General features: G+C 43.9%; 1 protein-coding gene across 1 annotated transcript; it reads right to left on the minus strand.

Moving 5' to 3' along the window:
- Nucleotides 1-2,218: 2,218 nt before the first annotated feature.
- LOC148521940 (protein kinase C delta type-like) lies at nucleotides 2,219-23,564 on the minus strand. The gene is made up of 9 exons (XM_088474310.1): nucleotides 23,165-23,564; nucleotides 8,559-8,659; nucleotides 7,551-7,721; nucleotides 7,266-7,357; nucleotides 6,369-6,431; nucleotides 6,017-6,155; nucleotides 3,964-4,236; nucleotides 2,396-2,629; nucleotides 2,219-2,284 (listed from the first exon to the last, which is right to left on the minus strand). The coding sequence occupies exons 1-9, from the start codon at nucleotides 23,562-23,564 to the stop codon at nucleotides 2,219-2,221; spliced, it is 1,539 nt and encodes a 512-aa protein (XP_088330436.1).
- Between the last annotated feature and the right edge of the window lie 3,594 nt (nucleotides 23,565-27,158).

Below are 27,158 nucleotides of genomic sequence, written 5' to 3' on the forward strand. Positions count from 1 at the left end.
CCTAACGCATCTATCCCCGATTAAATCTGCCCTTAACCCTTCCCTTAGCAATAATAATAATAGTAGTAATAATAGTTAAAATGATAATAAAAATAATAGGAATAATAATAGTAATAACAATGAAATAATAATAATAGTAATAACATCTAATGTATCTAAATTATTTGTAGAAAATTAAAAAATTCTAAAAACATAAACATGTTCTTCTTTTCTTCATCATGGCTCTGAAGTTCTGTATAATAACAAAAAAAAAAGTAAGACTTTAATGTGTGTTTTCTATGGTAAAAAACACACACACTACAGTATCTTATTCTGTTTGTTGCTGTGTGATCCTGCACTATGGATGCAGAAGGCCTCCAACATGCATTGTCATCTCCTGCCAATATGTCTTATTTCTATACCCAGCACCTTCATCATTAGATCTCTCATATTGTGACTATTCATGATATTAATTATCAGGGTTCGGACCTCGATAATTAACATTCTAACTCGATGCAAGCGCCGGAGCAATTCATCATTGCTCCAGCGTGGAGACAGCTGATCCGAAAATCAGCGGTCTCCCCGAACTGTTTCACTGTTCCTTTCAAAGCAGTGAGACATGTGCACATGCGTAACCTACAGGTCACGCATGCGCACAAGAGCCCCATCGTCTGGAGAAAGAAGTCGGACAGGGGTGGAGGGATCCGAAAGAACCCTCTTCGCTATCCGGGACTCCATCCCATAGGAAAGGAGTAGGTTGTGAGCCTGGAGCTAGACCACTTGTCATCTAAAGATTGCGAATGTTCCCGCACTCAAGCCCCGAAAATATTGTATTTTCGGAGCTTGATTAATTCTGACCCCATACTAGTGTATGGGGACAGTGGCCCATTCAGCGAGAGGAAGGTAAGCAGGAGATATCACAGATACCTTCTTGTTGAATGGCCCGATAACTTAATTTCTACAATTGCAGGTGAAAATGTTAATTTTCCCCTGCTTTTGTAGAAATTAAGTGATGATGAATAGGCCCCTATATGATGAAACAAGGGATGCACAGGATGTTATTGATCATTTACTCATTTAATCAGTATGTGAGGTAATATATTCCCTATCCTGCATTACCTGTTATCACATAGACAGCAGGCGCGTAACCAAATGGGATAGGCCATCCCCTTCCCCAAGTTTAGTCATACATTGTGTGGCTGCACAGTGACTGGGTATGAGATCATCTTACACAGTAGCAAACTGATTGGTGGATGGTGCTGGTCATTCACAAGATGGAGTAGGTGGAGGTCTCCATACTTTAATTAGTGAATGTCTGAAACTATCCACTAATCAGAGTGCAGGCTGCTGTCACATGGCCTGTACAGTGCACAGACAGACAGCAAGACACCACAGGAGGGGCAAGTTATTTAATTGTTTCACCCTACAGATATGTGATCTAATTCCATAATAATTATACAAATAAACTTTTGGGAGTGGGCTCAGTCCAAGTGCGTATCTATAATGGGTGCAGGGTGTGCTGGGAACATGGGCCCCTAGGTCCAAGGGGGCCACGCACCGCACACCCTGCACCCATAATATTACGTACCTCTCCGGAGTCCCACGTCGGTGTGGGGGTCCTGCGCTGTAAAACGACTGGAAAATGGCCACGGTGGCCATCTTCCCATTGTTTGCGCATGCGCAATACAGGGAAAATGGCCGCCGCTGCAGTGCCCAGAGTCTATAACTCCAGCGCTGGCTGCGCACAGCTCAGTGCGCTGCCGGCCGCCGGGTGGAGAGGAGGGGGCCCGTGTCGGAGACTGCACACAGGCCCCCTCCTCTCTAAAAATGGCCCTGGCTCAGTCTCATAATTACTTCAGAGATCTGATTTTATATTATATTATATAGAAGGTAGATTTAAATTATTATTATATGATGTATATTATATTGTGCTGCTACAGATCTATGGTCTCATTTAACATTATTGCAGAGATTGGTAAGGAGGGGAATATTCTACATTATATTGTCATCAGAGATATGGGGCCTGATTTTGAATTACAGAGATTGAAGTATGGGGTACTCTATACTAAAATGCCAACAGAGATCTCATGAACAAGCATGGCTGTGTATGAATCTAATAATTAAGACACTTTCATAGAGGAGCTGACTATAAAAACTCAAGGTTCAATATTATCATCAGCATTAATCAACTGATTTGCTAAGTGACAGACATGAGCCCTGAGATGTATAAGTCACCCTCTTAGAATTTACCTTCTTCATCCAGCGAGAAGTCTAAACTATTCCTGCTGGGAGGTGGTGACATAATCTGTAGAGCACATCCTCAGAGGTGACCTCAGAAGAATAGAAAAGAAAATGTGTTAAAATTATACTCTTAACTTATATAGAGAATATACACATAAAATATAAACATGAATACGAAAACCATCAGCTTAAAACCATCTCTTCGTTCCATAACCATCTTCCAGGTGTTAGGCCATCTCGCTCTATGCAGTTGCAAGGCTGGTGTTCTGGGGAAGGTCCTCCAGTTGGAGCCCACATATGAGAACCCTCTGAACATCTCCTGGTCCATTGAGCTCAGTGGTGTTATCTGAGCCTCTGCTGCTTCCATCTCCTCGATGTTACATCCTCGGGAGCTGTGTTCAATGGTGGGCTACAGGAAGAAGAGACAAATAAGCATCCATGTACTAAAATCTGATATCAAATTCATAAAAGCTAAAAGTGTTAGAAAAAAGTAAGATGTGACATGTATCTATGGATCCGCTGATAGCACAGACTAATGTAGTGTGGTTCTGCCTCTCTATAAAGGGTGCGGGGTGTGCGGTGCATATATTGTAGGCTGCAAAGTCTACTGGGGCCCAAACCATACCAGGGCCAAAACTAGGATTTTTCACACCAGCGGGAAGGCAGTAATTTGGCCCCTCCCCCCCAAAAGACAACAAAGAAGATATTTTTTTACGTCCAATGCATGTGCACCCCTGAAAAGGGTGTGTGGTTTCATGTATTACATTATGCAACTCAGTAATGCCCACAACACATTATACCACAGTAATGTCCCTTACACATTATGCCACAGTAATGCCCCTTAAACATTAAGCCACCTTAATACCCCTTACACATTATGCCACAGTGATGCCCCTTAAACATTATGCCATAATAATGCTCTCTTACACATTATGCCACAGTAATACCCTTTACACATTAACCCACCATAATGCACCTTACACATTTATGTCCTCCTTCCTTCCCCGAAGTCTCTCACCTTGTTCCCAGGATTTGAAGCCCCTCACCCTAAAATTTGGAGCTGCACGTCGCATTGGCAAGCTTGCTTTCCAACTAAGCATGTGGGGCCACATGCCTGCATTGGCAGGCAACCGTCCGCAGCCCTTGAGAGACAAACACCACCATCATTCTAATGTGACACCGGTCACGGGCCAATCAGAACTTGCAGACCGGCAGCCGCTGCTGATTTGCAGATGGTCCACGAGCTCTGATTGGCTCACGATTGGCACTACATGAGAATGATTGCAGCTCTGTGTCTTTACAGGGCAGCGGGCGGCTGCCTGCCAGTCCCGGCGTGCGGCTCCAAACAAACAGCCAGGTACCTAGGCCCCCGTTCAGCAGCCTGTTCTCAGTGCCCCCAAGACCTGCGTCAAGGGCACGTGCCCCCCTAGTAGCTGCCCTGACCATACACCCTGCACCCTTGTTCAATACCTAGCTCTCCGGAGTTTCATGTTGGCAGTGGCTGGACTCAATATAATAATGTACATGAAATCACTTACTACATATGGGTGCAGTGTGATTGCAGTTATTTCACTAGATAAATAAAGCAGGTAATGCCACAGTGATCACCATGTGGATAGGCTGAGCGATGTCCTCTCATCATAAATTGATAGTTGACCTTCATCTTTTTATTATATTTGTAAATGACCCTTATTATCTTTAAATGCATTAATTGTGCAAAACTGCTTTTTTTCCTATACTTACTGGGTCAGGGACATGTGGTGGTGGGAGTCTAAGGGCTTCCAGCGAGACCCAATCCATACGCTGGAACAAAGGATGCTGGCGGATGTTTCCGGTGACTCCCAAACGCCTGGATGGATTTTTACACAGGAGCTGCTTAATGATGTCTTTAGCCACAGCTTCTGCCTCGTGGAACCGTCTGGGATGGAAGCGACGGGTTCCGGTAATCATTTCATTAATGATGACACCAAATGAATACCAATCCACTCCAGCGTTGTACTCCTCTCCTGCCAGCATCTACCATAAGAGAGATATTATAGCACATTGTTACTCTATCATTATCTACTATATGCCATGTGTCTGTGTCTCATTGGCACTAGTTCTTTGCTATTATCATCCCACCTCTGTCAGTAGGTAACACTTTGGGCAGCATTCTATTAGCTGAGTCTTTGCCGCAAATTGCTTGAAGTGGCTAAAAACGTCACAACCGTGACTAGGAATGGTCATATAGGGCTTTCTATTGATGGTCACCTTCCATGGTGCCATCGATGATAACCATCGATGGTGCAAAACAAAACATCTATGGAAAACCATTGATGGTTTGCACCACTTGATGGCCACTGCTGCCTAGTAAATAGTGGGTCGCGGGCCAATATAAAATGTTGGGTGGGACTTAGCAAGCTACCAGGGGGCGCAGCTAAGCTCCTTGTCTCTCTGTAGAAGAAAAAGACATTGAGCTCCATTGGCTCTCTGCAATCGATAGCAAAACCGTCGCCATTGGTAGTAAACCTTTAATGCTTGTTAAATATCGATGGTCGATGGCCATCCTTAACCATGACTTCCACAGACAGAACTCACAGTGAATCTACCACTCAGTGATGTCATTAGGGAAGTGTGAGCGTGTCATTGTGCAGGGCCCTTGGTATGGCACTGTCTCTGTCCCAGGCTCCTGTATTTGGCTTGCAGGGTGCCTGGTCACTACAAACACACACCCTGCAACCTGTAGAGCTGCCTGGAGTGTCATAACACCATGAAGTCACATATTCAGGGGTGGGGTTGGCACAGGGTGCCACAGAGTACTTCCCCAGCACTGCTGTCACACATGCTTGCTCCTGGGTAGGCAGGTCAGTGACACTCTTATTAAGAGTACAATAAAGGTGTGATGGCACAGCTATGAACAGATGGAGGCCAGAATTATTATTTGGGGTAGGTCAGGGACATGTGCACATTCACTGATGATGATGATCACCAGCACTAGCGACCCACTTGTCAATGAATGATGGCAAATGCACTACTTATGCTGACAGGACATATAGGGCCTGATTCTGAATTGGACGCAATGCCGATGGTCACAGAGTTGGGCAATGTTTTGCTACTGCGCTTACCCGAAAATCCCTAAAACTCCTACGGCGCAGTGTTACACAGTGTGTGCGCACAAAGACACTGATGAGCCGCACACCATCAGACATGTCTAGGAGAAGTGCTTGGCATTCCTGGGTGGTGACTGGGAGGTGGCTAAACAGATGCACAGAGATGGTCTGTCTTATGGGCATGTCAGTAGCGTGTTTGTGTACATGGGTGCTCAATCACTCACAGCGAGGCCACACTTGTATAATCTGCACCTGCCATAGGGCTGGTATAAGTTTCTATGGTGTGACCGATGGTGGTGACTACAGATGCACCAGGCAGTATTACAGCATCTACATATGCCCATAGTGACGTCTCAGTCCTTGCACACACAGATGTACACCAGGGAAGGGCTGTGTAGTGGCATTACATAGTATCACATACGGGCGATCACCAAAGACACAGTCACGTCTGCTCCCACCTCTGACTTATACCCATAATGTTTTATTTGTGTGTGGTGTAACCATTTTTTTATCCATATGGAGAGTTTTTTCTATGTTTTAGAAAAGATTTTTACATTTTATGCCTAAAAGTGATGTATACACTGTATTTTGCAGTCAAAACACATGGCAAAAAACATTGGTTAATAATGTAATAAGTGTATGTGACATCTGCCAAGCGTAAGCCGGAGCATATGCTGCTGATAGTAATAATATATTATACCCCTCACCTCTGGTGCCATATATCCAGGGGTTCCAGCGTAGGCTGTGGCTGTCTGGTCACCAAAGATGTTATCGATTGCCAGGCCGAAATCAGCAATTTTCAGATGACCAGACTCTGCCATCAGGATGTTATCTGGCTTTAGGTCTCTAAAAAGAAAGATTTATAATAAATGAGAACTGTTTTGTCTAGTGACAAATATATACTGTACATGAATTACCAGTAGTATTACAGGAGTCACATTTTGCAGACAGCGCCACCTAGTGATTACAGTGATTTCAGTTTGTACTTTAAGCGTAATAAGAAAGTGCACATCACTGTGACCTGATTATGTATGAAATTGGAATTATTAGTATAATTACCGATGGATGACACCCTTAGAGTGCAGGTGTTGTACACCACATGTGATCTCAGCTGCGTAGAAACTTAAAGAGAGGAAATGATTGTAACTTGTTGACATTAGAAAAAGGTAGAAAATCTGATATCCCCACTTACCCCCTCATGTCATAACACTGCCCCTGTCACATGACACCCTGTTATCACTGACACATTCTCACAACTATGCCCCCACATGATCAGCACATTGACATATATGCAAGACATTCCATGATCTAATAGGCCATATGTTAGCAGGGCTATCAAGACAATGGTGAGACCAGGTGATATATAGGGGGTGTGGTTAAATCCCCCTGCAAAAAATTAGTGGAAAATACTATGTGCACCTGCAAAGGGGGGTGTTTATCCCCCTCAACAGCTGGCCCAGGTACCCTGCCAAGCCCCTCAAACAAGTCCAGGCCCCGGTAATTAGTATCTGCTCCCCCTTCTCTCTGTACCCCTGCATGTTATTCTATCCATACTCACATTCCACATAAAGACTTAATTAAGGTGATCAGACCGTACCTTAATGAAAAGATTACATTGAACATTTGCCATTCCCTGGAGAGGATGGCCCAGGTGTATGGGATGGGGGCATGTACATTAAAGTCTGCATTTTATTTAAGTCTAACTCATTTCAATGCAGATGTAATGCAGCTCAAAACTCAGTATTATTATCTTAAACAAGCTCTATTGATAAGGACAAGGTACCCCAGTAATGTTAGCTGCTGGGCTATCTAGCATCCCAGCTTTGGGTAAAGGTGTAGGGGTAGGAAATATTAAGGGGAATTTACAAAAGGTGTACAACCCTTATACTGTCCCTATCTCTGCACACCCTGTTGCAGTTAATTTCAGTACATGTCTGTTGTATTTGAGGTGCTTACGTTGCGCTGGTGATGTCCAAGCGGCCTTTCCTCTGCAGGAACTGGTATAAGTCCCCGCCACTCGCGTATTCCAGACCCAGAAATAGATGGTTCTGTTTGATTGGACACACACAATAGTCATATAATACATTTTATTAGGAGAACATGGCAACAACTTCAAGTGAGCGTACTGGCTCATAGTAACATTATTACCCAAGAAAAGATGAATCCTGTATATGTTAGATGTGTAAATATAAACAAAGAATCCCAACTAATGATCCTTGTCTAATAAGAAATACACTGTACCGTGGTCTGGAAGGCAAGGTGACCATGGATGAGGAAGGCACTACCAGACGCAACCTCTAGCACCCTGCGCTCCACAAACACCAGCTTCGGGTCCTTCAATAGCAGCTTTCTCTTCCTGATGACCTTCACTGCCAGTCGCTGACCAGTCAGAGAGTCCTCAGCCAGCAGGACCTACAGGTGATAGAGGCATACACACACAATCATAATTCTACTTACATTTTATTACCTCCACACGCATCCAGGTAGCTCCATATCTTTAGAGGTTAGCGGTATATTGTATTTCCAGTGTCATTAAAGTAAAAAAAAAAAATTATTTTTAGATATTATTTGATTCTATAACAGAGTAGACTGTGGATGACGTTTCTGTAAATGACAATAGTAATATGCAGTCAGCCAGCACAGGAGTAAGGCCTCCCCGTTACTTTCCTGGAATGAGACTCCAGAATATTCCCAGATTAATGATGTGACAGGGGAATAGTGCCATTAAGTCCTGCCCCCACTGCAGGGCCAGATTAAAGGGGGAGGCGACAGGGGCAGTCATCCCTGGGCCCCACACATGGAGGGGCCCCCACACAGGATCAGTGTGACCCTGCCGAGAACAGGTGTCCAGTGACAGTGCCGCTGCATACAGCTCAGAGCGGCTCCCGAGTCTTCTTCTCACCGGCGACATGTGACACATTACGTCCGTGACGCCGATTGGAGGACCAGGCAGCAGCTCTGCTGGGAGGAGGTCACGCCAACACGCCTTCACTCAGGTAAGTCAGCGGCAGAGTCTTTGGGGGTGGGAGGGCAGAAGGCTTAGGGGGAAGCTCCGTGTGGCTTGAAAGGGCCCCCGCAATTTATGAGGCCCCCACAAGCCTTAATCTGGCCCTGCCCCACTGCTTTATAGTGATGCTTAATGACGTACATGGAGTGACAATGATAATATATTCATGATGCCTCCTTTACTACAATGTCTGAGTCACACAGTTGTTACCTGAGTTATGTAACCACAGTCACATGACTTACCTTCCCAAAGCTGCCCTGGCCCAGTAGATGGCAGAAGGACAGCCTCTTGATGTATGTAGAGACTGTTTCTCCAGGAGCAGCTTCCTGAACACCACTTCCTCCTTATAGGGATAAAAAAGTGAACAATGTAACATTTACTATTCAGAGTTAGGGCTCTATTTATTATCATTAGTTTTACTAAAATTAAGTGAAAAAGGGTGTTTTCACATCCTTTTCACATTATTTCAGTTTCACCTAAAGTTACTACAGGGCAATTGGAGAAGAATTTGTAAAATTTTACTCCAACCCCTACGTATCACTTATTTTTAGTAATCAGATCGCATTTCCCATAATTGTAATGGGAAATGCGATCTATGTGCAAGTTACTAAAAATAAATTGTGAAAAATATACCTGGGGAGGCCCTGTGATAATAACGCCACCTGGAGGTGGCATTATCCAGGGTTTCCCCTGGTTACCAGACTCCTGCTCCGCTCTAACATGCAGAGCAGAGCCCGGAGTCGGCCCCAGTGATCAGCTGTGCGGTCTAAACAGACCACACGCTGATACACTGCAAAAAAAAAAGTAAAAAAAAAAATGTACTTACCTGAGTCCAGGGAACGGAGTTCGGGGCTCCGGTGATGTCCTCCCTCCGGTCAGCTGGTCTCCCTTACTGCACTGCGGCCCAGTCATCAGGTGACCGGGTCCCAGTGCAGTATGGGATGTCAGCTGACCGGAGTAATATCACACTACAATCTGCATTCACAATGCGGATTGTAGTAAATAGAGCTCTTAGAGGCACATGTAAAATGCATGTACATAATTGTATTGTATTACACCATTATGTAACTGTAATGCAGCCAGAATACTGTTGTGTACAGAGGGCCTGATTCAGAGCCGCTTGTAAGCGGCCGCTCGTTCGTTCCGAGCAATGTTTGCACAACTGTGCATGCGTACGGATCCATGCGCGAACCAGTCAGTGTGGCCGAAAATCGTTTGTTCGCTAAATAGCGAATGCCTGCTATTTTGAGTGACAGGAGGAGGCGTATGTGGGTGGTAAACAGGGGAAGGTGCTTGAAAACGGGGAGTGGAGATCAGAACGCAGGCGTGCTTAAAGGTCAAAACGGGCGTTTTATGGGTGTGCATAATTAAAACAGCAGCGTCATTGACCACGTCACTGGGTTATTTTATAGTCAGAACTGCTCGCATGATTGCGGTAGGAAAAACCAACCACAAGAATAGCAAGCACTTCATACGCTGGTCGATGTACTCGATTAATCTAATAAATAGCGGACATGACGTAGGATGCGAGCGGCCAGGGGGCGTAGTTTTCCAAAAAATGACTGCAAGTTTTGTTCGCTCATTCAGTCCTAGAGGCGTGAACAGACCGCAAAGAGCGAACGGTTCATTTGAATAGCCTTTTTTCTGAACGAGCGAGCGCAAATAGCGTCCGGCTCTGAATCAGGCCCAGAGAGAGCACATAAACTCAGCCATACAGAGGAAAGTGGGTCATCAATTGCTACTGTTGGAAAAATGGTCAGGGATGGGCTGTAGAGGGGTATTTGCACCTCAGGCTGGTGTCATATTGCATCACCTTGTGCCGGTCAGTTGCTTAATATTATTTGTATAATAGCTGGATGGGCTGACCATCAGTGTATCTGGGATATCCTCAGTGGGCCCCATTGCTTAACCATTTAATTGGCTAATATTTTCCAAAAATGACCCCAAAATTGTTGATTTTTTTAAATGATCAAATTATGTAATTAACTATTTACACCTGATTTGGTAAAACGGAATTAATAAACATGTAGATTATTAATGACATTATATTGAATAAGGGTAATAGTTCTTATTTACATTATTTGATTATTTAATAAGTCAATAATTTTTGGAACAATTTAAAAGAAGAGTTTTATACAGGTAAAAAAAACTTTATAGTGATATATAGTGTGTATATATAGATATATATATATATATATATATATATATACATACACCATTTTTATAACTGTATAAAACATAGTTTACACTTATCAGCCCTGCAAAAAGCCAGCAGCAGCAGTGAGTGGGCAATCCTGCGGGGCTGGCCAGGTGAGCAGTGCATGTAAATGGGGAGAGACCAGAATACACAGCATCCCTGAGCCCCTTGAGCTCAGGCTGCAGGAAGACTGTTTTTAAGCAGGAGACTGAGCTATTAATTTTATTATTATTATGTGGGTTAGTAATTTAATGTTATTGGATAGAGGACTTGGCTATTTATTAGTGTGGAGTTATTATTATTATGTGGGTTAGTAATTTAATGTTATTGGATAGAGGACTTGGCTATTTATTAGTGTGGAGTTATTATTTAATGTAATGGGGATGTGGGCTGGGCTATTAATTTATTGGTGTGGTGGGGTAATCATTTAGCAGTGGATGGGAACTGTTCATTTAATGATGAGGGATATTAATATAATAGTGGCATCTTGGCAATGTCTATTAATTTAAGGTGGGGATGAGGGATATTTATTAAATATTGATGTTATTATGGGCTTTATAGGATGGAAGGTATATTTATTTATTGGGGATGGCTACATGGGATCAACAGTGGTTATGTTTATTATGTTGATCCCAGAATGGGAGATGTGAAATGACTGAGCAGTGAGCGCTGTATACCGTGATCACTCGCACCGCCGGTATTCTGTGCTGACTGCCCCAAGTCCTGACAATGCGCCTGTGCTGCTGCGCAGTGTGTAACTTCCCGTGTCCCCATACAACTGCATGCCTGAAAACTCTCTGTAACCCTGGTTCTCTCTAGAATGTATTATTTATTAATGGCAATGTGAAGGCACAATTGTCCCCTGTGGGCTATATTGCACTTTATACATTATATTGTGTAGGAATAATGTACTATAACTGCGAGGGAGGAGTGCCAGTCCCTTATTTTGCCAGGGGCCTTCACCATATAAACTGTAGGTGGTGCCTGGGTTGTAACTAGGTATTTGAAGACCCCATAGCAAAAGTTTGAGAAGACCCCTATGTAGCACCCAATGGCAGTGTGACGTCTGGCCCACAGGGGTACAGGGGAAACCCCTGGTGGGCCCCACTCCCAAGGGCCTACCTTCTTCTCTAGTGCTCAGGTTCCAGACTGTACACTTGAATTATTAATTATACATATGTTAAATTATACTGCACAGAACTATGATGTATTTTCTACAATGCATTGCTGTTATTAATCTTGTACATTATCTTGCATGCATTAGCCAGTATTTACTATATAGATTCTTTAAGGGACCCAGACCATGCACTCTTAATGGTTAGCCAGGCCTCTATGGAGGCTGGCCACAACCCCAAATATGGGCCCCTATCACTGCATTCCCCCGTGGGCCCTTCATGCTCCAGTCCGAGACTGCCCAATGGTAAAAAATATAACACATATAACTTTGACAAGGTAGATCAGCCCTCCTCAGCACTGGGTCCTAAAGCAGGTGTACCCCTTGCACCTATTGTAGTTAGTAGGGATTAGCACAAGATGAGAAGTCAAGGCTAAAGCAACATGCAGGGCTGGCACGAGGCATGTTCAACTATTGCAGTCGAACAGGGGCGCCATCCCATTGAGGGCGCACCCCTGCCAACCTTCCCGATTTTCAGCGGGACAGTCACGTTTTTTGGGCACTGCCCTGCTGTTCCACCCGCGGGCCAAAGTGTCTCGTTGGTGGTCGGGAGGTTGGGCACTCCCACCACCGCATCTGTGCCGGTCCCATAGAAAAGTAATGGACAATTCAGTGTAGGAAGAGGGCTGGGGGCAGCCCAGCTACTAAAGGAGTGCTGGGCTTGCCCCCAGCCTGACGTTAAATGGAAGACGTGCCATACAGGCACGTCCCCAATTAGCGTCACTTAGGGGGCATGGTCTACGATAATTAGGCCACGCCTCCTTTTTGGGCGCTCACGACTTCACCGAGCGCAGGGTGAGGGGCATCGTATTCCCTCTCCACACAGGGCGTGACTCCTCCTCGAGCCGGCCCTGGTAACATGCAATAGTATGTGGAGTTGCAGCAACTCAAGGGGGAGCATATTACAGTAAACAGACCTAAATACATAAAAAACGCTATAAAGTATTCAGTTATACCCCATGTATTTCATTAATGTAGAGGTCAGATTGTATGCTGTGCTCCATTTTGTTGTGGCTAAAGGGTATTGACATTTAAAATACTCCCTGGAACTACAATGAAACATCTTACAATGGAATTGTTTCCTCTATGAGTAACAAGTAGACATAGCTTATTAGGAGCATCTCCACATAATTGTGGGCTATGCAGGGATTGTGCATATGTGTAAATACACCTGTATATTCAGGAGGATCTCTTGCACCAGGGAAAGGGCTGACACAAGTGAGAACTGAAAATAATGACATCTATGACGCCAAGCATACAGATTGTAGCAGTCCCGTCACAAGGATGCATACAACTCAGCGTGTGGGTGATATCTGTATTTAGGGCCTGATTCATTACAGATCACTATTGCAATCGTAGCTGTGATAATGCATGCAGTTCTGCTGCGAAATATGCTAATGTTTGCAACCACTCAGCCAGCATAGAGACGCCCACTACCGCTTTCTCACATCCGTAATACCTCTCAGTCCTGCGTATAAATCGGTAACAATGAGTAACATCGGCCCCTCACACAGAATTACAGCAGGTCTGACCTGTCTCAGGAATTGAAACAAACAGATCACAGGTGCACAACCCCAAATTACTAATTATATATAAATACATTTGCAATCGATAGAGGTTTTTAGCATAATCATGGCCAAGGTTATGGGCCTACCCACCATATCCAGGTAACCTCTTTAGGGTAGGTCCCTAACATACTAGGGGTCAAATCCAGACCACAGGACACCCCCAAACTAGCCCAGCTAAGCCACCCTAGGGCACTGCCATAATAGGAAAAGTGAAGTGTAAAAGAAATAGTTAAGAGCAGCCACAGCTGCATATTATATATATATTCAGGGTGTGCAGTCCAGGAATCTTTCCTATATACTGAATCTTTCCTGTCTCAGGAATTGCAAGTTCCGTTGCATGCAGTGAGTACTCAGGCTGCATATGTCGTCACAGTAGCTAATGTATGCACACCCATGTAATGGCGTTCAAACGGACAGGCACACCTGGGTTTCTCCTACCACTCCCTCGTCACCCCCCCCAAACACTGACATCCCATCACTCACTCTGCGATGGCTTTCTATCTGCATGTGTAAATGCAATGCTAACCTTCACATGCGCACTGCGGTGCATACACATGCGCAGTATGCACCATTGACCGATATGCATATGCAGTTGCAATTGCGATCCATGCTGTTTCAGGCCCTTAGTTCCATATATACAATGCTGGAGCTATTATGGCCAACTCGCATTGCACTCTGCATTTAAAACCAGACACATGATCATTACCCAGTTGCATGCAGTCAGCTGTTATCATGCTTGTAATTAACCAGTTTATTTAAGGTGGTAAAAGATTATGGTTTTACAGATGCAGCAAAGTTTGTTGCAGCAAACAGAATGTATTATGCTTTTTATTCATATAACCCAGGTTACTGACAGCTTAACTCAGCCCCTCCAACGCATACTTGTCTACTCTCCCGGAACTCTCCCAATAATCGGGTGCTGCTCCCGGCACCCCGCAAGACTAGGCAAGTCCCCCGGAATGGCCTCTGGCACCTCGCAAACCCGCAAAAGTGGGCGGTCCAGGGGTGCGATGACGCTGAATCTCGTCATTGTAGCCCCGCCCCCTGCCTTATAATGGCAGTAATATTGGCATTCTAAAGCGAGGGGTGGGGCCACTATGATGCGATCGCGTCGGCACGCCCCCGCTCCGCCTACCTGAACCGCCGCCACCCTCCCTGCTGGACGGACCTGGCAGCCCCCTCCCGAAGCCCCCTGCAGAAAAGTCGGTAAGTATGCTCCAACGTGACCATTCCATTAGGAATAAAATGCTCTGCTCCTGGACTTCCCTCTTAATTTATGATTGCAGACACCTGTGCTGAAACACCTGTCTCATCAATTACCTAGTTCAGCACAGGTGACTGCAATCATACATTAGGTGGGACCCCAGGAGCAGAGCATTTTGTATCTAATGGAATGGGTCATGTTAACTGTGATTCAAGATATCAGAGGTTTAGTTGTGACAAACCATTTACTGCACTAAATCCTGCCCCATATGTAAATAACTGGATAAAGCCACATACTCTTCAGTAGTAAACATATTCCTATTGTAGTCAGCTGTAAGGTGCCCATGCAGGAGAGCACAATCTCTCTCTCATAGTAATTATGCCTGCTGCCCCTTTAAATTAAGCATCCTATTTCCATAGCCATGTAACAGCACTGGGTGTGGTTATCATCATCTAGTCCCCTATGTCCGATATCCCCTAACAATGCATAATAAAAGGGAAATGCTGCATTTTCCATCTAGAAGGAGTAATCACCCCCTCCCCCAGACATATAGTGATTGCATTATGGCTGGTGGGGCAATTTAAGGCTAGGTGGTGCTAGGCAGCTGCAGAGGTGAGAGGACTGCAGATGAATAACATAGGGATAAATCACATACCTACAGTATAACCTAAGGCCATCAGGCTGAGGGGGAGGATATACAGATTGAGGGGACATGACAGCAGAAAAGAAGCTACAGAAGGTCACTAAGGGTAGATCTTCAGTTGAGCCATGGGCAGGGCCGCCAAAAGAAATCTTGGGGCCTGGTACACTGATATCTCTGGGGGCCCCCCTTGACCCCCCTCGCCCACACATATCTCCCTTGCATTTGCCAAAACATGTGTTACAGCTATACATTGAACAGAGATCCCCCATATATATATTAGCTATACACTGAACAGAGATACCCCCATACATATTACAGAGACAATCAGCCTTTGTCACCCCTGTATTGCCACATAATGCCAACACCACTACTGCAAGTCATATGTTGCAGAAGTAACCACATTATCATCTATAACTTGCCCATGACCCCACGATAGATAGATAGATAGATAGATAGATAGATAGATAGATAGATATGAGATAGAGAGATAGATATGATATAGGAGATAGATAGATATATAGATAGATAGATAGATAGATAGATAGATAGATAGATAGATGTGACATAGATAGAGAGATAAATATGATATCGGAGACATAGATAAATAGATGAAACAGATATGAGATAGATAGATCGATCGATAGATGTGACATAGATAGATAGATGCATACCTCCCAACATTCTAACTTAGCTAGGTGTCTATGGAAAATGGGAAACAGCCTCGCGACTTCCCCCGTTTTCGTCACTTTGGGGGATGTGCTTGGGGAGAGCGGTTTGTGCCCTCCCCAACTTCCCCCCCCCACCGTGGGACACTGCGGCCTGCGGGTGGGACAGCGGGACAGTCCCAGAAAAACGGGATGTCCCACATCCAGTTGGGAGGTATGTAGATGTGATATAGATAGATAGATATGAGATAGATAGATAAATATGAGATTGATAGATCGATCGATAGACAGATACTGTAGATAGATAAATATGAGATAGATAGATAGAGTAGATACTGTAGACAGATAGCTATGAGATAGACAGATAGATATTAGATAGATAGATATTAGATAGATAGATATGAGATAGATAGATAGATAGATAGATAGATAGATAGATAGATATATAGATAGATAGATAGATAGATAGATAGATATGAGACAGCGTATGAACTGCTCGCTATTCTTGTGGCTGGTTTTTTCAACTGCTATTTTGCGAGCAGTTCTGTGTTAAATAAAAACCAAGTGACGTGGTCAATGACGCTGCTGGATTAATTATGCACACCCCTAAAACGCCCGTTTTGACCTTTAAGCACGCCTGCGTTCTGATCTCCACTCCCCGTTTTCAAGCACCTTCCCTTGTTACCACCCACATACGCCTCCTCCTGTCACTCAAAATAGCAGGCATTCGCTATATAGCGAACAAACTATTTTCGGCCGCACTGACTGGTTCACGCATGCGTATTACAATCCGTACGCATGCGCAGATGTGCGAACATCGGTCACAACGAACGAGAAGCCGCTTACGAGCGGCTCTGAATCAGGGCCATAGATAGGATTCTGTAGTGTGGAGGGACTGGAGTGGTGGTGCTGCAGGGCTGCATATGGACAGTGCATATGGATTAGTTTTGCATTGGACACCATTACTACTGGGGGCACCATTACTGGGGGGCTACTACTGGGGGCACCATTACTGGGGGGGCTACTACTGGGGGCACCATTACTGGGGGGGCTACTACTGGGGGCACCATTACTGGGGGGGAGCCACTATTACTGGGGACACCATTACTGGGGGGAACTACTACTACTGGGGATACCATTACTGGGGGGGCTACTACTACTGGGGACACCATTACTGGGGGGGAGCTACTACTACTGGAGGCACCATTACTGGGGGGGACCTACTACTACTGGGGGTACCATTACTGGGGGGGAGCTACTACTACTGGGGGCACCATTACTGGGGGGGAGCTACTACTGGGGACACCATTACTGGGGGGGAGCTACTACTACTGGGGACACCATTACTGGGGGGGGAGCTACTACTGGGGGCACCATTACTGGGGGGGCTACTACTGGGGGCACTGCGTTGGGAGGGGGAACCTCTACTGGGGACTACTACTGGGGGGAAACTACTACTGGGGGCACTATATAAGGGGCTTACTACTAGGGGACCACTACTGGGGGCACTAAATAGGGAGAACCACTACAGGGGCACTGGATAGGGGGGATCGCTGCTGGGGGCCTGCATAAGGGGGACTATTACTGGGGGCACTGAATAAGGGGAACTAATAAGGGGGGCCACTACTGGGGGCATTGCATACTGGGGGTACTGTATAAGGGGAACTAATGGTGGGCTGCTTAAGGGGGACCACTATTGGGGGTATTGTAAAAGGGGCACTACTATGGGCCTGCATAAGAGGGACCACAACTGGGGACATTGTATACTGGGGGTACTGTATAAGGGGCACTACTGGGGTTAAGGTGCATATGGAAAGGAATGGTCAGAGTGACGATAAAGGGGTGTGTCATGTTGAAATGCCCCATTTTTAAGTGACCATGCCCATTGTTCCGACATTTTTAGCCTTCCCAGAGCTTCTCTGGCTTGAATACATACTGCTTACCTTCCCAACATGCTCCACCGTCTCCAAATTGGAGTTTCTATAGAGGATAGAGGAGTGTATAAGGAGGCGCAATATGAAAAAGCTCAGGGATGGGCTATATATATATATATATATATATATGTATATTAGGGGTGAGCGGGTTCGGATTTCTGAAATCCGAACCACCCCGAGCCCCCCCGATCCGAGTCCGATCCGAGTCCAATCCGAGTCAGGCTCGACTTTTCCCGCCTGACTCGGATCTGAAATCGAGGCAAAACATCATCATCCCGCCTTCCGAGTCTCGCGGGTTTTGGATCCTATATAAGGTACCCGCGTCGGCGCCATTTTCTCACTCGGCTGTGGACAGTGAAGAGGGAGGGTGGGAGTTAGGGCTGGCTGGGCTGTGTAGTGTAGTGTAGTGCTGCTGTTGTCCACTACTTCAAAGTCCATAGGGGCTGGCTGTGTTGTGCTGTGCTGCTGTTGTTAATAGGGGCTGTGTCCACTACTTCAAAGTCCATAGGGGCTGGCTGGACTGTGTTGTGCAGTCAGTTCTCCATAGGGGCTGTGTCCACTCCAAAGTCCTGTGCAGTGTCCCAGTCCTAAAGGGGTGCTGTAGTGTTGTCCAGGGGGTACTCTGTCCATCAGGGGTGCTCCCCCCAAGTGCTAAAAAAATAATATATTTTCTGTGTTTGTGAATTGTGTGTGCAGTAGCCGCACGTGCATCAACAAAGTAGTGCCAAGCGTGCGCCTGTGTCATAAGTAAAGGGCCGGCTGGCTTGACCGTTAAGGGTGCTGTAAACCCCGAAAGTACACTCCAGTCCAAACCAAAATAAAAAATTATTTTCTGTGTTTGTGAATTGTGTGCGCAGTAGCCGCACGTGCATCAACAAAGTAGTGCCAAGCGTGCGCCTGTGTCATAAGTAAAGGGCCGGCTGGCTTGACCATTAAAGGGTGCTGTAACCCCCAAAGTACACTCCAGTCCAAACCAAAAAAAAAATAATTTTCTGTGTTTGTGAATTGTGTGCGCAGTAGCCGCACGTGCATCAACAAAGTAGTGCCAAGCGTGCTCCTGTGTCATAAGTAAAGGGTCGGCTGGCTTGACCGTTAAAGGGTGCTGTAACCCCCAAAGTACACTCCAGTCCAAACCAAAATAATATATATTTTCTGTGTTTGTGAATTGTGTGCGCAGAAGCCGCACGTACATCAACAAAGTAGTGCCAAGCGTGCGCCTGTGTCATAAGTAAAGGGCCGGCTGGCATGACCGTTAAAGGGTGCTATAACCCCCAAAGTACACTCCAAACCAAAAAAAATATATATTTTCTGTGTTTGTGACTTGTGTGCACTTTGGCTGCACGTGCATCAACAAAGGAGCAGCGCCAAGCGTGAGCCTGTGTCCCATAAGTAAAGAGCCGGCTGGCTCATTTCTTAAAGGGTGGTGTAACCCACAAAGTGCACTACTCTCCAGCAAAAATAAAAAAATATTTTCTGTGTTTGTGTGCGCTTTAGCCGCACGTATATATCAATATAACATAAATGAAGGACCAAACTTTCTCCGATAAAAATAAAATAGGGAAAGATCAAGAACCACTTCCTCCTAGTGCTGTTGCTGCTGCTGGGAGTTGTTCATCATCCCAGAGAGGAAGTAGGAACATCACTACTTTTACTAAACAATTGACCCTCCAACAGTCCCTAGCGATGAGGATGAAGTACGACAGCAGTCATCCTGAAGCAAAACGTATAACTGAGGCCTTGACTGCTATGTTGGTGTTAGACGTGTGTCCGGTATCCGCCATTAGTGCAGTGGGATTTAGACAATTGATGGAGGTAGTGTATCCCCGGTTCCAAATCCCGTCTAGATTCCACCTGCATCCTCAAAGCAGCAGTGACAAGCGTGCGTCTGTCTGTTAAAGAGTGGTGACACCCTCAAAGTGTGCTACACAAACAATAAAAATATTGTTCTTTTTTTTTCTGTCTTTGTGAAATGTGTGGGCTGTAGCCGCACCTGCATCCTTAAAGCAGCAGCGACAAGCGTGCGTCTGTCTGTTAAAGGGTGGTGACACCCTCAAAGTGTGCTACACAAACAATAAAAATATTGTTCTTTTTTTTTCTGTCTTTGTGAAATGTGTGGGCTGTAGCCGCACCTGCATCCTTAAAGCAGCAGCGACAAGCGTGCGTCTGTCTGTTAAAGGGTGGTGACACCCTCAAAGTGTGCTACACAAACAATAAAAATATTGTTCTTTTTTTTCTGTCTTTGTGAAATGTGTGGGCTGTAGCCGCACCTGCATCCTTAAAGCAGCAGCGACAAGCGTGCATCTGTCTGTTAAAGGGTGGTGACACCCTCAAAGTGTGCTACACAAACAATAAAAATATTGTTCTTTTTTCTGTCTTTGTGAATTGTGTGGGCTGTAGCCGCACTTGCATCCTCAAAGCAGCAGCGACAAGCGTGCGTCTGTCTGTTAAAGGGTGGTGACACCCTCAAAGTGTGCTACACAAACAATAAAAATATTCTTCTTTTTTCTGTCTTTGTGAATTGTGTGGGCTGTAGCCGCACTTGCATCCTCAAAGCAGCAGCGACAAGTGTGCGTCTGTCTGTTAAAGGGTGGTGACACCCTCAAAGTGTGCTACACATACAATAAAAATATTTTTCTTTTTTCTGTCTTTGTGAATTGTGTGGGCTGTAGCCGTACTTGCATCCTCAAAGCAGCAGCGACAAGCGTGCGTCTGTCTGTTAAAGGGTGGTGTAACCCTCAAAGTGCTCCAAAAAATAAAAAACTATTTTTTCTATGTGTTTGTGACTTGTGTGCGATGTAGCCGCATGTGCATCAACATAGTAGCAGCGCCAAGCGTGCGCCTGTGTCATAAGTCAAGGGCTGGTTTGGACACCTGGTCCAGACTGAAGGACGTGCCAACAATTTCTGACAAGTCTACTGTCACTGCATATGATACTGTCCTCAATGCCGCAGCGACAAGCGTGCGTCTGTCTGTTAAAGGGTGGTGACACCCTCAAAGTGTGCTACACAAACAATAAAAATATTGTTCTTTTTTCTGTCTTTGTGAATTGTGTGGGCTGTAGCCGCACTTGCATCCTCAAAGCAGCAGCGACAAGCGTGCGTCTGTCTGTTAAAGGGTGGTGTAACCTTCAAAGTGCGCTCCACAAACAATAAAAATATTCTTCTTTTTTTTCTGTCTTTGTGAATTGTGTGGGCTGTAGCCGCACTTGCATCCTCAAAGCAGCAGCGACAAGCGTGCGTCTGTCTGTTTAAGGATTACATCGGTGACAGCATCCAAGTAGGCATGTCAGACAGTCCGTACCTGTACTGGCAGGAAAAAGAAGCAATTTGGAGTTCCCTGTACAAACTGGCTCTATTTTACCTGAGTTGCCCCCCCTCCAGTGTGTACTCCGAAAGAGTGTTTAGTGCAGCCAGGAACCTTGTCAGCGAAAGGCGTAGGAGGTTGCTTCCACAAAATGTGGAGAAGATGATGTTCATAAAATGAATTATCAACTCTTCCAGGGAGACCAGCCTCCAGAACGTACAGAGGGACCTGTGGTTGTGGATTCCAGCGGGGATGAATTAATACTCTGTGAGGATGAGGATGTACACAACACTGAAGAGGGTGAGGAAACGGTGGATGAGGAGGATGAGGACGACATCTTGCCTCCGTAGAGCCAGTTTGTGCAGGGACAGATTAATTGCCAGCTTGTTTTGTGGGGGCCCAAATGAACCAATCATTTCAGCCACAGTCGTGTGGCAGACCCTGGTGCTGAAATGTTTGGTTTGTTAAAGTGTGCATGTCCTGTTTATACAACATAAGGGTGGGTGGGAGGGCCCAAGGACAATTCCATCTTGCACCTCTTTTTTTTCTTTGAATTATGTATAGTTTGGGGCCTAGTTTTTCAAACTGCCATCCTGTCTGCCACTGCAGTGCCACTCCTAGATGGACCACGTGTTTGTGCCGCCCACTCGTATCTCTTAGCATAGTCATCCAGCTACCTCGGTGCAACCTTTTGGACATAAAAACACTATTGTGAGGTGTTCAGAATAGACTGGAAATGAGTGGAAATTAAGGTTATTGAGGTTAATAATAGCATAGGAGCAGAAAAACCCACAAATTCTGTGATTTTAGCTGTTTTTATGCTTTTTTTCAAAAAAATACAGATCCAAAACACAAGACCCAGAACCCAAAACACGGAAGGGTGGTTTTGGCAAAACCAATCCAGATCCAAAACACGAAGAAAGATCCAGATCCAAAACCAAAACACAAAACACGAAAAGTGGCCGGTGCACACCCCTAATATATATATATATATATATATATATATATATGCGCATTGTTTACAAATCTGTGTCATTATACTGCTGGGAATGGCTAGGGGGACTGACTGTACAAGATCCCTCTATCCTGGTTGTTTTCAGGCTGAAAGAGGGATTTTTCTTCATATGAGGCTATTCTGAGATGACATTATATAAAATAAGCGTCTACACCTTTATTTAATGTTTTGATGCTTGGTGAGATGCAAAAATGTTAAGAGCTATAGGGAGCAATGGCTTCCGCTCTACAGTGTGATACTGTGCGAGCTGGTATTACTGGAGAAGATAATTGCATTATCTTCTCTGGTAACACTTTGCTGTATATTGGGAATAGTACTGAAAAATGTGGTAACACTCATATCCGCATTGTTTAGTAGAAATGTGTTTGCTGAATAGAGCCCCATCTGTGATATTTTTTATGAAAAGCAACAGAGATCATTATCTGCGTAAAAAAAAAGACTAATAACAGACAGTCCCAGGTAGTCCCTTGAACAGCAAAGTACATTTTTTGTATTTATTAATGCATATGTTTATCCATATAAATTAAGGTTGTTTATTGATTAATGCACATTTCATCACTGTAGTTCATTTTCATAGAATATATGAAACTCTTTTTCTTTATATACTACACTTTAGCATTAAGCAAGTTCTCGTTGGAATTACCACAACCCCACTAATGGCAGTATATCACCTCACTAGTGGTTGGCCTTAAACCTAAGTGGGACCCATGATTACATTCCCTTTAGGGGCAGTAGATGTAGTCTTGGACCATGCTAACTTGAGCAAACAGTTAGAGACCCAAGAGATGGAAAATAACAGATAAAGAAGACTTATAGCCAAATTAAACACATATTTCTAATATATTCATAATTTCAGCTGCAAATCCTGATATTGTTATACTGCATGTGATGGCCAAAAATGATTACCTCAGATAATATTAAATAATTACTTCATAAAGGTTATCATATTTACCATCAGTTCCACTTTTTATAAGGCAAAATGTACATAATTTGTCGGTTGTGTGATTCTCATAGGAAATGGTTGTGGTAATTGTGGATAATGGGAGTGGTCTAAACTGTCCAGATTGTTTTTGTTGTTTTCTTGTAAGGTTTGTATGATTCCAAGTCTACTGGTTGTCATGTCTTATATATTGATACGGCCATACCTGCTCGTTCCTGTCTCCTTCTAGAGTCACCAAAGCGAATGACCTCCCCAGATGTTTTCCTTCTCTTCCTGGCTGCAATCATTCCACTGTCTATGCCAATTTCTTCTATCTGATCCTCTCTCTTCCTCCTCTTATCACTCTTTTGGTTGGTATAACTATAATCCATAGAAAAAAATTCCTGGCTCCCATCATCAGAGCTGATTTCCACATGCAGGCACTTCTTCCTTCCTTTCGTGCGAGACTCGGTGGAAATCCTCTTTCTGGCCTTCTTGATCGCCAAAGATTCCTCCAAACTGTCAGATATCTTTCTTTTCTTCAAAGCCATCATCTTCTTTCTTCTCTTGTAAAAAGAAAACTCCTCATCCTCTGAGCTCCTGGCTTCCTCCAGATGTAACGCCATCCTGCCAACAGTCCAACTGTCTCTGACTCCCAACTGCCACTCAGAGTTTTGAAAGTAAACAGCAGCAGGTGATCATGTGACAGCAGCATGGCAGCTGATGATGGCACAAGCTATGCTTTACCAGACAGCCCACCACCATAGATGATGCCCATCTCATGTAGCTACCTTGTAGCTGATACTGTTACTTACATCCTATTACAATCAATTGATGTTGACAAATGCTTGAAGTTACAAATCAGGGTAATTAAAAAAAAAACCTTAAATCATATACATTTTTGAGCTTGGAAGAGGGCCTCTGTGGCATCACTGACAAATCTCCTTGCTGGACTGACGCAGATGGTGTATCACTTGTATCTTTTATCATGGATGCTGTTTCATGCTGATTAACTATAGAAGGCTAGCTTGTATAGTACAGAATTTAACCTTTCAGACCTAGAAATTGAATAAATTATAGAGGCTTAAGTAGAAGTACGTATCAGCAACAGCATGACGCACAGTCACAGTGTCACTTTAGGGCCATATTCAATTTGAAGAGAAAAGTCTGAGGTCGGACTTTTCGCCATCATCGCCGTTTTTTGCAGGGATAAAGTATTGGGCGTGTGCCCGCTTATCCCCATATTCAATTTGGATCCGGCGAAAACTGGACCCGGCGGAAAGGTAAGTATCGAAAAGTGCTGTTTGGGGAAATCATGCTGTCACCCCCCAAAAGATGTTCTGACATGGGGGATCACTTTGGGTACCCCCGATTTGGCCTATAGATAGTCGGGGTTTTTACATAGCCGCGGCAGGTGCATAAACGCGCCTGTGAAGAACTAGTGAAGAATAGCACTTAGCTTTTTTTGGGGAGTAAAAATACAATGCCTGTCAAATTTGGGGCACATGAAAATGGGTACAAGCATATTTTTAAGTCTCTAAAGTTATTTTTTAAACTTCTTCAAAAATGGACCTGCAGCTCCCAGACGCATATATGTGAAACCCCCCTGAATCATTTTCGGTAGTTTAAAACTTTTTCCCCAATATTTTTTTTTTCGCCCCCAAAATGAAAGTACATTTTTTGGGGTGTCCTGAGGACTTTTTAAAAATGTTTTTTGACACAGATTACTTTTAGGGGACATTAAAAAGGCTGCAGGCTATTTTCTTTTATTCTGCACCCCAAAACCCCAATTCTGCACTTTTTTTCATCATGTATTACATGGAGAAAACTTATACCCATTTTTTTTACAAAGACTTTTCGCACCGGCGAAAAGTCTTTGAAATTGGATATTGGGATAATTGAAACAGTCGAAAATGACGTCATCAGCGATAAATTATCGCCGATGACAGACTTTTCGCCCCATATTGAATATGGCCCATAGTTGTTGTTGGTGGTGGAGTTTTACAACTATTCTCTTGGCTGCACCTGAAAAACTCTTGAACACAAAGGGTTACCGGCAGTCATTTCTCATCCCAAGGGTCTTTTTCCTCTAATATCGATGACAACAGTTTATTTTTTAAATAGCCTATACAGTAGTTATTATATTACTCATAAACATTTGACCTTCAGTTACCAGTGGTGCACGCAGGGTGGTGCTTATGAGCGCCCAAAACTGTAAGATGCGAGAGCGGGTATCATATTATTAAGCCCTGGACCAATATGATGTGATTCCTTTCCTGCTAGGGAGAGGAGCCTAATGACATGGTGCCTGGACCTGTCTTCATCTACAACCCACAGCTGCTGCAAGGTATGTGTGAGTGTGTGTGTTTGTAATGCATATGCATATTTGAGTTTAGATATATATGTGTGTATGTGTAATACACTGTACACGTGTGTGTATACACATATGTATGTTTGTATATATATATATATATATATATATATATATATATTTCTAAAAAAGGAGGTGAGAAAAGGTGCTCTCTGGTGTAGTATTTCTAAAATACTACACCAGAGAGCGCCTTTTCTCACCTCCTATTTTAGAACTCTACTACCATTTGAGACGATACAACAACAGTCTCTCAGGAGAAAATCGGTGGCCACCTGTCATACGGGGAGTGTATTTTTTGAAGACTTCAATATAAAGGACATATACACAGATATTTTTTGGTGTAGCGCTATATACAGTACCCTTGTTTTGCATATATATATATATATATATACATATGTCTGTGTATGAATATATATATATATATATATATGTATGTGTGTACATATAACTATATGTGTGTGTCTATGTGTAATATATACTGTACATGTATGTGTGTATATATGTATATATGTCTGTGTATGAATATTCATATGTATGTGTGTGTATATATACAGTATATATATATATATGTTATATGTATATATTTATATATATATATATATATATACAGACAACTCAGGTTAGGCACTCCCAATAAGTCAAACAAACTCGTGCTGGTGCCCTCACTAATGGAGATACAAACAACGTGGTGGTGTGGCACTCAAGGCAGCATATAAATGATATAGACATAGGCTCCAAGAAATGGCTTCAACGTTTCAGTTGTAATCAACTGTCGTCAGTCGATTACAGCTGAAACGTTGAAGCCATTTCTTGGAGCCTGTGTCTATATCATTTATATGCTGCCTTGAGTGCCACACCACCACATTGTTTATATATATATAGATATATATAGATATATAGATATATATAGCACAATAATAGCGGATGGCACTCCAGAGACTTGAAAAAAATAGAGACAGACTGTGTCCTTAAAGGTCAACGTTTGAAAGCTCTGGGCTCTTTTATCAAGACAATACAAAGATTACAATAAACATAACTTACTTAAATACATACCTATGTTCATACACCACTGTGCTCAATCCCACGCTGTCCCTCAGGAGTCCCAATGACATCATAGGCGTGCACCATGCCGGCGCTCGGTGACTCACTAGGGGGCGTGTACCTGCTGTGAACCATCACCATAGCAACTGTGTCTGAAAACAAACAGCATGGAAATCAGCAGATAATCAAAATATTGCAACACCGCAGGGATCTAACAGGAGCATTTGTATACAATATACCATGCCTAACAAAAAAGAAGAATGGCATATAGATATAAACTGACAATCGCTGTGAAAATCCGCATAAGATAACTATATCTATTAAATATGAAACCAGGCTTATTCTAAGCTATCACCTCATTGGGATAACACATATAAGTACAATCTGCATGTGTAAATTAGCTGGACTGTAAAAATGCTGCAGAGGATAATCACCAATGTAACTCTTATAACTCTTAGAAGAGAGAATATATAGGGCTCACTGTCATCTAAACTAATAATAATCATATCACTAAACAGAATATGCTAACAGTTAGAATGAGCTAACAAAGTCCATATGCAAAAAACTACAAGAAACAATTTAGAGACAACATTTCATTGAGACCCACTGGCTGTACGGTTTGTAAAGTGTAGATCCATAGGGCTTCTCTCTGCAATAGCACACGATCCCTGTCACCTCCTCTATGACTGGGGGGAACCCAGTCAATCATTTTGTATTTTAACGTGAATACACTATGATGGAAATCTCTAAAATGTTTAGCCACAGGTTGGTCTGAACCTCGGCCCTCAATGGCTGCTCTAATATTCGA

The sequence above is a fragment of the Taudactylus pleione genome, unplaced genomic scaffold (genome assembly GCF_031769625.1).
Source record: "Taudactylus pleione unplaced genomic scaffold, aTauple2 ptg000154l, whole genome shotgun sequence".
In the NCBI taxonomy this organism is placed as follows: domain Eukaryota; kingdom Metazoa; phylum Chordata; class Amphibia; order Anura; family Myobatrachidae; genus Taudactylus; species Taudactylus pleione.

Excerpts from the sequence above, each read along its gene's own strand:
- LOC148521940 (XM_088474310.1), bottom strand. The coding sequence starts at position 23,564 with ATGGCGTTACATCTGGAGGAAGCCAGGAGCTCAGAGGATGAGGAGTTT. Across the intron at positions 6,156-6,368 it reads TCTAAGGGTGTCATCCATCG|AGACCTAAAGCCAGATAACA; the intron begins GTAATTATACTA and ends CTTTCTTTTTAG. Across the intron at positions 4,237-6,016 it reads CTGGATATATGGCACCAGAG|ATGCTGGCAGGAGAGGAGTA; the intron begins GTGAGGGGTATA and ends CTCTTATGGTAG.